The sequence below is a fragment of the Amphiprion ocellaris genome, chromosome 10, assembly GCF_022539595.1.
Source record: "Amphiprion ocellaris isolate individual 3 ecotype Okinawa chromosome 10, ASM2253959v1, whole genome shotgun sequence".
Lineage (NCBI taxonomy): Eukaryota > Metazoa > Chordata > Actinopteri > Pomacentridae > Amphiprion > Amphiprion ocellaris.
In genome coordinates this window covers 26,819,296-26,831,862 of record NC_072775.1, presented here as the reverse complement: position 1 = coordinate 26,831,862, position 12,567 = coordinate 26,819,296, and the positions used below count along the sequence as shown (strand labels likewise).

General features: G+C 38.5%; 1 protein-coding gene across 3 annotated transcripts; it reads right to left on the bottom strand.

The window, feature by feature from the left end:
- Positions 1 to 909: 909 nt before the first annotated feature.
- Positions 910 to 9,104, bottom strand: cahz (carbonic anhydrase). Of its 3 annotated transcripts, none has more exons than XM_023273098.3 (8): positions 8,974 to 9,104; positions 8,786 to 8,840; positions 7,995 to 8,192; positions 6,902 to 7,020; positions 6,138 to 6,230; positions 5,936 to 5,998; positions 5,609 to 5,764; positions 910 to 2,438 (listed from the first exon to the last, which is right to left on the bottom strand). In XM_023273098.3, the coding sequence occupies exons 2-8, from the start codon at positions 8,817 to 8,819 to the stop codon at positions 2,319 to 2,321; spliced, it is 783 nt and encodes a 260-aa protein (XP_023128866.1). In that variant the 5' UTR covers positions 8,820 to 8,840; positions 8,974 to 9,104; the 3' UTR covers positions 910 to 2,318. The 3 variants fall into 3 exon arrangements, with proteins under 3 accessions (XP_023128866.1, XP_023128867.1, XP_035805357.1); XM_023273099.3 differs by having other exon boundaries at positions 8,923 to 9,008; XM_035949464.2 differs by lacking the exons at positions 7,995 to 8,192; positions 8,974 to 9,104 and having other exon boundaries at positions 8,786 to 8,928.
- Between the last annotated feature and the right edge of the window lie 3,463 nt (positions 9,105 to 12,567).

Genomic DNA, 12,567 nt, shown 5'->3' with positions numbered 1-12,567 from the left:
CTTTCATAATGAGACCGATCAATTTCTTCTTCATCAAAGTCTCTTTGAGACTTAGTTTAAATTGATACGGTAATTTTCTCTTTTCTAAGCTGAGAATGGTGCCCCTAAATTAATGGGTGCAATTTTAATCATAAAGTGTAGTTTCTACCAATAGGTGTATTGCAGCCTACACTTTTATCTACATTGTTAGGTGCAGTCGTATGAAGCTAATTTCTGCAGCATTTTGCTATATCTAGTTCTGAGTCACTGAACATCATGTACTCAAACATCTGTCAATATATTTTCACATTGTACAAAACTAGTGCAAATCAGTAAAACTGAATCTTGCGCTTTTACTTTATATGTTTTTCTGTTTGTCTCTCTCTGTTAGACTCTGAGCTTTTGCCTCCCCCTCCCATCCATCACTGCACCTCAGACACTGAAAGAGACAGTTTGAGACAGAATGGCTGTTTAATTACAAAGCGCCCATCAAAGACCATCCAACTAATGGTTTGTGATGATGAGTACTAACAAAGAAGTATTGTTAGAGACAACAAACAGCCAATATTTGTTACATAAAGCCTTCACTGTTAAGAAACACAGAACTAGACTCAAGTGAAGGACTCAGAGCCCATACTGAAGATTAGGATTAAATTGCTTGTTTCTTTGTTTGTTTGTCTGTAAAATGTGGAATGATTGTTATAGCAAGGTATTGTATATTCACACAGTCAGAAAATGGACACTCAAATGTAAAATAAATGCTATAAAATAATAAATAGGTACAATCAAATCAAAAGCAAGGACACAACCCTATTGTGACACTAGAAGAAATATCTGAAGAGATCACCAAAGTTAGTGAGATTTAAACCAGGAAACCATGAAGATCTGTTGAAAATTTGAATCAGGTGTGAAAAAAGTCAATCTGAGAAATTATAGAAGTTATATTTTTTTATTGATAAACTTCTTTTATGACGTGATAGATTCACACAAAACATTGTTTCCCAGTATTCATGTGGCAGCAGTTTTAAAAGATGCACTTCAAGGGCTTAAAGCTGTTTGACTATAGCCACACCCTAACAGCTTAACATTCTATATAACAACCAAAAGTAACATTGCTGTGGTCTCTTAAAAACACCTGCTAATGCTATAAATTTAGTTAACTGAAGAACTGACTATAGACATTGCAAAAATAGAATTACATTTTTTTAAATTTTAACTGATGTGTTAATAGTGCATTAAGTAGTAAACCCACCCTAAATTATTTGAAACATAAGTCTTACAGAGAACATTTAATGCACTGAGGTGATAGGTAGTTCAGCTGTCAAAATTCTTGTAAAAATCAAGAGACTATGCTGTAGAGCCACTGACAGGCTGAATTTATGACAACAGTAGTGCACATGTGTCCGTGTGACTTTAATATATATTTGAAAAATAGTCCTATTTATCTAAGATGGATGAAAGCCCAACAAAAAGAAAAATAATTTATGTTCTGATTACACGAATTTGCATTGACATGGCCTCTGGTTGGACGAAAACATAGGGAGAATTGTAGCATTCCATAGCATTGTGGTGATTAAAGTTAAATCTGCTTGCATAAAAGTGCTACTTGATGGCTGGTGGCTCCCAGTGCTCTATAGTCTGTAGTGGGGCCTATCACCTCTGAAAAATGCTGTATCCACATTGTCTGTCATTGCTGGACTGACCACTTTATCTCAAAGTAAAAATTAAGGCATTGAATAAAAACATTAGCTTTGACAATCTTGGAAGCTGTAGCACAACTCAAAACACAATCAAATGCATAGAAAAGGTTTCAAAAAGTTGAAAAAGGCTTTCATTTTTAAACAAGGCAAAGTTTTAAAAATTATGTTTTTAAAAAGATGAAGATGTCTTTAGCCAATAAACAGGCTCTGTATCAAATTAAGATGGGCGAGGTGTGTTTCTGAATTGTATAAAGCAGAAATGATGCCATATTAGACAGTTGTCTAAGATGTCTGCAAGTGTTTTCAATGAGTACAATGCTCACTAAAATATGGAATTTGAATAGTAATACAAATGTAGCATTTATTTCTAGAATATAAAATTCTATGAACTCCAAGGTTCAAAATTAAGACTCCATATTGAAAAGATTTTGTGCATGATAAAGCAGACTAACTTGGTACACATCAATTAACACTATCAGGAAGAATATATTTCCAATTACAGAAAGGCTAAAGAAAACAGCATATGTATTTAGCATGTTACTGATAAAATTAGGATTCCTTTCTCATTCTTAGTAATGGGACAGAATTTTTACCAAAAGATTGATAGCATGATAGGATGATATGATGGTGAAGCAGTGTTTATTTGAAGGAGGCGCGGACCTGACGGCCCTTGAGAGGCTGAGGGGGCCGATAGTTGTCCACCATGCAGCATGGAGCCTCTCCTTCTCCAGTGAAGAGAAGGTTGCGGAACTTGGCCATCTAAAAAGGAAGAGGACACCCGCAGAAAGAAGAGGGAAAGAGGAGAGAAAGATAATTAGTGGCTGATTTTGTAGACTGCTACATTATCAGTATCTGATAATGGAGCGCAGCAGAATTACCAAATGATTGGTGAAGTGGGAAGTTGAAATTAATGAACCTCTGTCCTCATACCTTGGGGTGTTGTTGTTTTCATTCTTGTTTTCCTTTGCTGTTCAGTATGCTGTCGGTAATATTTTGGTTTACAGTTTGTAATCTCAACTACACTCATCAAATAAAGGCAAAAAGAAATGTAATATAATCATCTGCTTTACTTACTCTTGTTAATCTAGCGTTGGGACCTTGCACTCTAAGGTGGTTATCTAATATGTGTACATGGTGGTGCAAAACATTGCCTTCCTGACATTGAACCAAGTTCCATATTGCACATGGTGACATTACAATGCAACATTGCAAACAGCCATCATCCCTCTTTGTGCCAGTTCACATCACTAACTGAACTTGTACAACCGTGTGTGTGTGTGTGTGTGTGTGTGTGTGTGTGTGTGTGTGTGTGTGTGTGTGTGTGTGTGTGTGTGTGTGTGTGTGTGTGTGTGTGTGTGTGTGTGTGTGTGTGTGTGTGACAAGGTAAGCAGCAACAGTTCCTCTGGGAGCCATTTAGCCTTTAGCTAGCTGGTGAGCTTGAATTTAATTTACTTCAGCAGGCCCACTCAGCAATGCCTGCACTTCTTATGTCACAACTAAGTATGCATTGCACTGTACATTAGTGTATCAGCGTATTCATACTTACATTGCAAAAAAAAAGAAAGTATTTCTATTTGCAAATATTACAACAAGACTTCATGGAGGGAGGACCATCTAAGCAACACAATTTTAGAGGGAAAATAGCCATTACTTACTCCGTGTATTTTTTGTGTCAGAGATATGAGTGCAAACCGTGTTGTGGAGATACCGGCAGTCAGTGTAATCTAAGTGAAACACAAGGCACTTAAGATTCAGACCCACCCTGTTCTAAAGTATGATAGGACTTCTATGGCTTCACTCTGGACCTCGACAATGTTTGAATTGACATTTATTGACATTTGACATTCTAGCTATTAAATGATAAAACTTGCTATATGACGCACTAAGGATTCCTCTTCATGCTTTACCTTCCCATGTTCTCTTGTTCTCTCCCAGGCTAACAAGGTGTTTCTCAGCCTCAAATAATGGTTCTTGTCTGCTCCAATCCTCACTTTACCAGACCCTAAGCTCAAAATCATTCTTGTGATTAACACTTTGGATGGCAATTATATCTCAACTCTCCTTTTAGGACAAATTAGGTCATCCCTGTGCTTTTTTCTCCAGAAAGGTGGCCCCAATAGAGAGAAATTACGGTATGAGCAAATGGGAGCTTCTGGCCATCAAATGAAGACTTGAGGAATAGAGACGTTGGCTGGAGAGAGCCAAACTGCCATTCCTGATTTGGACTTACCACAAAAAATGCAATGCATTAGACCAACTAAGAGATTTAAGTCAAGGCAAGGCAGATGGACATTCAGCTTCACCCTGTTTTTTCAATCTGGATCCCAAAACATCACGGCTGTTGGTCTCTCTCACTAGTTTGAGCTAGATGGGTCCACTGGTTCGATATTTCCCTGGCCTTTTTTCCATGGCTCCCTTCATTTCATGGCAATACTGTTATTCTGACTATTGTCAAGTGCATCTCCTAAATGTCTCACTTTCTTACCCTTACTAAACTTCTATAGTGTTTCGTTGCAATGATTCTCCCAAGATGTGGTTTCTTTGAAATACTCTCTGACCTTGTGACTCCTCCTAACTTGCTCCTGCACCTATCCCCTTCCAAACCTATGCTTCTCCTACCCTTGGTGAGTGCCCTTGGCAATCCTGTATATATACACCTCACCTTTCCTTAGTCCTTTACCAGATTGCCTTTAGTCTGCTCATGTGTTCATTTTAGAGTATCTTCCTCATGTTTGCTACAATGCCTCAGTTTTAGGTTTTTAGATTTTTTTTCCTCTGTCTGATTAAAATGACATGTTTTGAATGTTTTTGAACTTTTTCATACAACCTTTTGGACTGTCAGTAAAAAACCTGCCTATTTCAAATGCCTTTCTGAGTCCTGCAACTTGCTTTGAATCTGAGTCTGTCTCGTGTACAGAAAAACAGTTGGGACAGCCATCATGCATAGTTGGTAGAAAGCAAGTATGTTAAAGTCATAAGACTTCTGAATGAGAAACATAAACACACATTCACAGACACACCACAGGTGTAAGGAATAGCCTAACAATACAATGTGGAATGTAACATGTAAAATAGGTCAAATCTGTTTGCTTTTCTCTCACATGGTGTTTGAATGTGAGTCCCAGAGACAACACACCAACAATTTCACTTTAATGGTGTTGCTCCATCTACAAATTTGACTTGCAGATTAGCTATTGCTCCTTTTGAACTTGCTCTGCTTTTTGATATTTATGGAAAATAACTGATGCAAAAGAACCAAGCACAGCAGGACTTACAGGTCAATCACACAGAGATTAATTTTTTGTAGTTACGAGCAAATTAGGGTTGCACCAGAATAGTCCACCAAATGGTAGTTGATGAGGCAAGTCTTAGTGGACAAAGTTTTGATAGGTCAGGTGGTAGCAAGAAAGCAAAATGCCTCTAACTCCACTGAAGTGTTCACTAGCTGCACTTTGTCTACCCCTGAAGCACTACATGGTTAGACGTATTGACAATAGGTTCAGTCACCTTGCTGGTTTTTACAACACACTGAGAATTATTAGCCTACTGCTTTTGTTGGTGTTACTGCTTCTTGATATATCAGTTTTGTGGTTGTGGTTCCAAAATTATTTTTTTAATTGGCTAATTATTAGCTGGGCTATCTTATTTATCTGTAATGCAGTACAGTGCTAACAATGTTAGCCTCCTTACAACATTCTCTCTCAGCCCTAAACTCAATTGTTTTTGATGACTCCAAAAAACATATGTTAAAATAATAAAATGAATTTTATAAATATTCAGCAACTAGTTGACCAATGGCTTATATTACAGACTTTTAGTTGCCTAGGAAAACCCTTCTATTGTCTGGCTTTCATGTCAGCTCCAGTTCAGTTTTACCAGTTTGTTTTATTGTGGGTGAAGCAAGCATGTATGTGAAGCAAGTTACGTACTTGTGCAGGGCTGACACTGATTGGCTCCTTGAGCACAATCCAGGTGACACTCTCCAAGAGGGGTGGAGTCGTCAAAGAGCCATCATAGGTCCAATAATCCAGAGAACCAGGAAGAAGAGTCTTTGCATCAAAGTTAGCAAAGGTTGTCTGCTTTCCCTGCAAGGAGGGAGTAAAGAAAGGGAAAAAACAACAATGGTGTTTCCCAAGCTTAATAACTGCTTTCCCAAGCTTAATAACTTCTTTTTCTAAAACTAAAAAAAAAAAAAAAAATGCACATTTATATTTACCAAAACTGTGTTTTGTGAATTCTGAGACAATTGTTTTTACCTTATTCTTAATAACATCCAAAGCATCCAGAACTTTCTGAAGTCGGGGGTTGGCAGCACCAATCTGGAACACAGAACAGATAAATACTTAACATAGTCTATCTTCTCCTTACAGATTTAAAGGCACTTTAAGCACTTTCCCACCGCTTGTCTGCAGTGCAGGGACAGATTGATTAACCAGTGATGAATCACTGTTAACTCACCTTTAGAAAAACCCCAACCACAGCAAGTCCATCAGGCTTGTCAGCTGCCTCTCCAAAGCTGGGATACTTAGTGTTCCAGTGCACCAAGTGAAGCTGACAAAATGAAATGAATAAATAAATAATTGTTTTACTATAACGCCAGAGTGTCACCTAATCCAAATGTCATCTAAGGAGACAGCAGGTTACAAAAAGCCAAAGAGATCTTCACATAACAGACCCAGGTTTGTTCCAGCACAGAGCGATTTAACTAGCATGTAACAGAGGTCTTTTCAAGTCTGCACTATGTAAAAATCTGTGAATGAAAAGACAGGGAGTGGAAACGATGTGATAATATAGCAATTAATCTGTCTGATTTCCTGATTATTTGCTCATTATGCACAACAGATTTACCTTTTTTATCCGTTTGCACCTAAACACGTTCATGCTGACATCCAAATTGCAACTATATCTGAGAAAGTCTCATATACTCACTTTAAAGCCCCAAAGTCTTAGAAAAAATACCAAATTAATTATTTTAATGTCTTTACTGATAGCTGCACCCTTGCCACAGTCTTCTCTCCAATACTCTGTGGTGTTTTTAAACTACTGGCCACTTGAAAAATGAAAACAGAACAGATTTGTCACTCCTACCATTTTACCTACACAACACATCCTGGCCACTTATTTTATATGGTAATGGGAGATGCTACTGTACAGTAGGAGGTGTTGTAAGCATCTTTAAATCTCAATTCAGCTAACTCAAGAAGCTCCTGTGGCTTCAGTACCTCACAGGGGAACTTGATGCCGTTGACAGTATGCTCGGAGCCTCTGTCATCACTGCCTCCCCAGTGGAAATGAAACTGCCTCAGACGGTAGGTTCCAGAAACAGGACCTCCAGTGAGGGCTGGTTAGGACAAAACAACAGAATCACTGGAGACAATTAAGAAAAGACATATTTACTTGCCTATGCTCTTCAGTTAGAAAGAACATGCAAGAATTTTTGATTGTATGTGTTTCTATTGCTAAAGAATTTTGACAGCTATTCTGTCAAAATGAAGGCTTTAGTTAAGAGGAGTTGGGAGCTGAGGGAAAGCCTCTGTTACAAACTGGAAGTGTGAAGTTTAAAAGATGTGGGTGTTTACCGTCCAGGGAGGGTCTAATAAAAGACACTATTTAATTGCACTGTGGGAAATGAAGAATTCAGGCTTTTAGAGCTTATCTCTTGCTTAAATTTTTGACTATTCTGTTCATCAGTTGCTTGTGGGTCCCCAGTTTCAAGGAAGTGCAAATGGCTTAAGTATCCCTTTAATTAAATTTATTGAAGATAGTTTAGATTGCTCTCTTTATCTGTCTCGTCATGATGCTTATTACTGGTGTAACTGGCAGGTGATGAGAATGTATACTTAATTTTGTTTCAGTGTTTTCCTAAACAACAAACATTTTTAGACATGATTTAAATCTAAGTCTTGTAAGACTTGCTTTTTATGATATGTACCTCTGAATGTAAGTTAAACAAACACTGTCAGTGAGCAGGGTGAGGTACTACAGATGTCTGTTGACCCCTAGATAATGAAAAGCTCTTATCAGCTACAGTGCATAGAGCAGCAACTGAGACACAAGGAAGACAGGCAGATAAAGTTTTCTCGTTTTAATATCTACAGTAAATGCACAAGATTGAACACATCTGTATTAAAAGTCCTGATGCAAAACTGCATTATAATTGATGTTATGTAGTGTGACATCCCCATTATGTCCTTGTGGTTGTATGACAGGTACAAAAAAAATTACAAAAAGATAAACTAGATTATAGGTCAATAACTGTATAAATGTCTTCTTCATGACTCTGTCTATTAACAATAGGAGTTGAGATTTGCTTACTGGAGCTGTCTGTGTCATCCACAAAGTCCACCTGGAAGGAGTGTCCATTGTTGAGAATGCCCTTGGCATTGGAGGGATCATATCTGAGTTTTAGAGCCTTCAGGGAGGGGTCATATTGGGTCTCCTTTGGGACAATGTTAATGGGAGACTGTCTGGGCCCATTAGCTATAGGGAAATTGTCTGCCCAGAAGTCAGGTCCTATAAATATAAATACAAATGGGTTAACCATATCATTATATATGTATATATATATACACACGTGTGTGTGTGTGTGTGTGTGTGTGTGTGTGTGTGTGTGTGTGTGTGTGTGTGGATGAAATATAAATAAAGTTTATCAGTAGCTGTAGTCATCAGTCCATTAGCCAAACTGTAAAACGGGTCCAGTAAAATAAATTTTGCTGAGCAGTACATGAACATAATTTTCTTCTGAATGTATCGATGTTAATGTAGTCGGACCAGACGCTTTCAGCTTAACTTGTAGCAATAGTGTTAAAACTTCATCTTTTGCTTTGCATATACAACCTTCAGATAAGCCACAACAGCCCAACAGATCCTAAAAGGTATGGGCTTAAAGTGGTAAGAAAAGGTTCACTTACTCTAAAGTTGCACAGAGAAGCACAGTGGTAATGTAAATGTTCAAGTAATGAAATGGATGGCAGACTGGTAGCTGTATTATAGGTTACTGTCTGCACGACAACTTAACTGAGTTCATTTGTTCTTATCATGATCCACAGACACCTGATAATCCAGCTGGCTTCACCACAGCCAGCTGGATGCTGTCAGGTCCTCACCGTTAGTTGCTCCGTATCCCCATCCATGAGACATGGCTGCTCCTACTATGTTGCCCTGGAAACACGAGAACGGTTAATCCAAGTCAGTTTGCAGGTCGAGTAGAGGATGGATAGGCAGATGACGACGATCTACTGACAGACAGGAGGTGAGACGCTTTATAGGTTTCTCACGGGTGGGTTTGGTTTACCGGCTCTTAATCGGGCCTGTCAATCAGAAGAACAGAGCATACGATGGTGGCGTCCTTCACTCCTGGAGCTCTGCACCTCCTCCGCTCCGCTGCCGTCCACACCTCCCTCTTTCCACCATATATAGAGGCAGGCTGTGGACAAGATGGGATGCTGATTTTATCTGCAGTCTCTTCTCTCCTGTCAGAGATGGATTAGTGTGTGATGCGCGTAAATCATCCACACACATCCATCCTATCCCTCCTCACACGCCTCGCTGTTTTCATCTGTTGCAGGCTTTGTTTAGCACACTCCTGCGGATTTTAGTGCAATATCCTGAAGTCGACATTTTCTTTTAACCTCTTGCCAGCTTTCACTGATCTTTATTATCCAGTTCCTTGTGTACTGCTGTATAAATGCTGCATGCTGCGGGGGCTGTGCATGCCTGTAGCTATTCACAGGGTGATCACAATCCATTCGGGAAATGGAACCATCAGCCCCCGGTTCCACTGTCAGGATTATTTTACTAATTATGTTTATGCTACAGACTCACACAACCACACACGCACGCACGCACGCACGCACGCACACACACACACACACACACACACACACACACACACACACACACACACACACACACACACACACACACACACACACACACACACCTTCAAACGTGTCTGTGTTATAAGTCAGACAGGTCAAACCCCAAAGATAATCATAGCAGATTACCCATATACAGTTGACACAATTTACCCTTCCATATAATGTCCTCTGATGGCTGCTGTGAAGAGACATCCATAAATAAACTAATAAAAATATATAGAGAATATTAATTATGTGACACATGACATTCTCCCTTGCGCTTTGTTGTCCTGGCGACAGTATCCATGGTAACACAACAGGAAGTGCAACTATACTGGTTAGAGCATGTTACAATGTGTAACAACTTTATGCTCAATTAATTTGACTCTGGAGTAGTTGGTGAACATATCACTGTACTTATTACCTAAAGACATTCTTTACTCATACATGTGCCTGCCTATTGAAAACCAATTTATTATAATTAATATAATTTCAAACTGGTCCGGTGATAGAGTGCATACACTCCCCTTCAAAAGTATTGGAACAATGAGGTCAATTCCTATATTTTTGCTGTAGACTGAAAACATTTGGGTTTGACATCAAACAATGAATATGAGACAAGAGATCAACATTTCAGCTTTTATTTCCAGGTATTTACATCTGGATCTGATACACAACTTAGAAATAGCACCTTTTGTTTGAACCCACCGATTTTTCATGTGAGCAAAAGTATTGGAGCATGTGACTGACGTGTGTTTTGTTGCCCTGGTGTGTCCTATTACACTGATTATTGAAACAATAACTAGTACTCAATGTCTATGTTCAATTTCAGATTTGGGTTTTGCCGTTGCAGACTGCATCTATAGTTAAAGGTGAAATGGATTATGAACTAATGAGACAAAGATGAACCTTTACCAGAGTGATGGAATGGCGAAAGTTTGCAGAAAGAAAGGATCGGCTCATGATCCCAAACATACAAGCTCATCAATGAAACACAGTGGAGGTAATGTCATGGCTTGGGCTTGTATGGCTTCTTCTGGGACGGGCTCATTAATCTTCATTGATGATGTAGCACATGATGGCAGCAGCAACATGACCTCAGAAGTCTACAGAAACATTTTGTCTGTCGATTTAAAGAAAGATGCAGTCAAACTGATTGGGAGATCCTTCAATGTGCAGCAAGATAATGACCAAAAAAACACTCTGCCAAAACAACAAAGGGTTTCATCAGGAGAAAGAAGTGGAAGGTTTTCAATCTTCAGACTTCAACAACAATATTACATGCTAAAGAGGAGACTGAAGGGAGTAACCCCCCTAAAAAACAACAACTGAAAGAGGCTGCAGTGAAAACCTGGAAAAGCATCACAATAGAAGAATGCAAAAGTTTGGTGATGTCAGTGGGTCACAGGCTTTGATGCAGTTATTACAAGCAAAGGATTTGCAACAAAATATTGAATCTTATTCACGTTAATCTATTTTAAGTCTATCTGTTCCAATACTTTTGCTCACCTAAAAAATTGGTGTTCCATTACAAATAATGTTATCTTCTAAGTTGTGTATTAGATCCATACCTGGCAATAAAATCTGAATTGTTGATCTCTTGTCTCATATTCATCTTTTGATGCCAAACCCAAATGTTTTCAGTCTACAGCAAAAATAAAGGAATTGGCCTCATTGTTCTAATTTTTTTGTGGGGGAGTGTAGATAATGGATGGTTAATTTCAAACTGTATTAAACATTTTTCCTCATAACTAACCTAGTACCACTCATATATAAAATAAATGACTAGTCTAAGCAAATGTAGTCAGTAAGAAATAAACTTAGCTCACAAAGGGTTGAAATACGTTCTTATTTGGAGTATTTAATCATTTTTTTGCTCTGAAGCTCTTGATGTTCATGCAGCCTCAGGCTGACAATAGCTTTAGGTGGCTTTCTGCTGCAGAAACTCGAGGCAGGTGCAAATTGCCATGTGCAGTTACAGGAGCAGCCTCCGAAATGACCGCTTAAGGATCTTTTTCCATTGCTGTGTAGGTACCACTGGGCTTAAATGTTGATATAACAATTTTGTGACAGATCATAATATATGATTAGACTCGCTTATTTATAGATATTATTTTGGTATATGTTTGTGTAACAAAAACAACTTAAACATGTTCTTAGTGAACACATCAAGATCACCATACGCTTTAAAAATCGCACTGTTGAGGATGAATACAGCACGTCAGTACACCAGTTATTTGCTGCCATCTTGTGGCTCAATAAGAGACAACTGTGAAACTCGCTGCTTTTGAATTCTGGGTATCTAACATATACAGAACATAGATGTACAGGTATGGCAGGCCAGTTAAGTTTTTAAGTCACTGATGTGCATCTGTTTACATATTTGTCTTCAGCAGAATGAATAGGGCAATTGCTTACATTAATCAGGAGGTCAAACCTTGAGTTTTTAAAATTTTCTGAGTGACAAGGACAAATATCAAATGAAAGTGTCATGGTCCTGCTACACCTATCTTTTTTCCCCAATGTTTGTCTTGTTCTCCTCTGTTGTTTGTCTTTCTTGTTTGTATTCTCTCTCTCCCTGCCTGTAAGAGTGTATCCCCTCTTGGCATTTCTCAGTTTGTACATCTTCAATTGCTTCCTCACCTCATTTCCTCGTGTCTTAGTTGCTCTCATCTGACATGTGAGGGAAGAAGGCAAGAAGGAGACACAAGAGACAACAGGTATTCAACAAAGGCATGAGGCATCTCACTTCATCACTGTCATTTTAAAGAGATGTCAATGAAATATGATACATCGTACAGCTGCATCATCTGTCCATTGCTTTGTAAAAGCCTGCTGTTATATTTTATGATCTCTATCACTGTATAGAACAGTGCTCATGACAGCTAAAGTAGCTATTTAGTTCTATTTCAACAATTTCTCAATGTATGCACAATGTGACAAGAATTTACTGTTGTCCTACATCTTTATTTCGTTATTTAATACACACACATGCTGTGAAGTATAAAAGAGGTGTAACATGCAAATAG

Bases quoted from the DNA above. Each gene is read 5' to 3' on its own strand.
- cahz (XM_023273098.3), bottom strand. From the start codon at position 8,819: ATGTCTCATGGATGGGGATACGGAGCAACTAACG. The intron at 8,193-8,785 runs GTGAGGACCTGA...TTATATTTATAG, and splicing joins GGGATACGGAGCAACTAACG to GACCTGACTTCTGGGCAGAC. The intron at 2,439-5,608 runs GTACGTAACTTG...CTTCCTTTTTAG, and splicing joins TCAGTGTCAGCCCTGCACAA to ATGGCCAAGTTCCGCAACCT.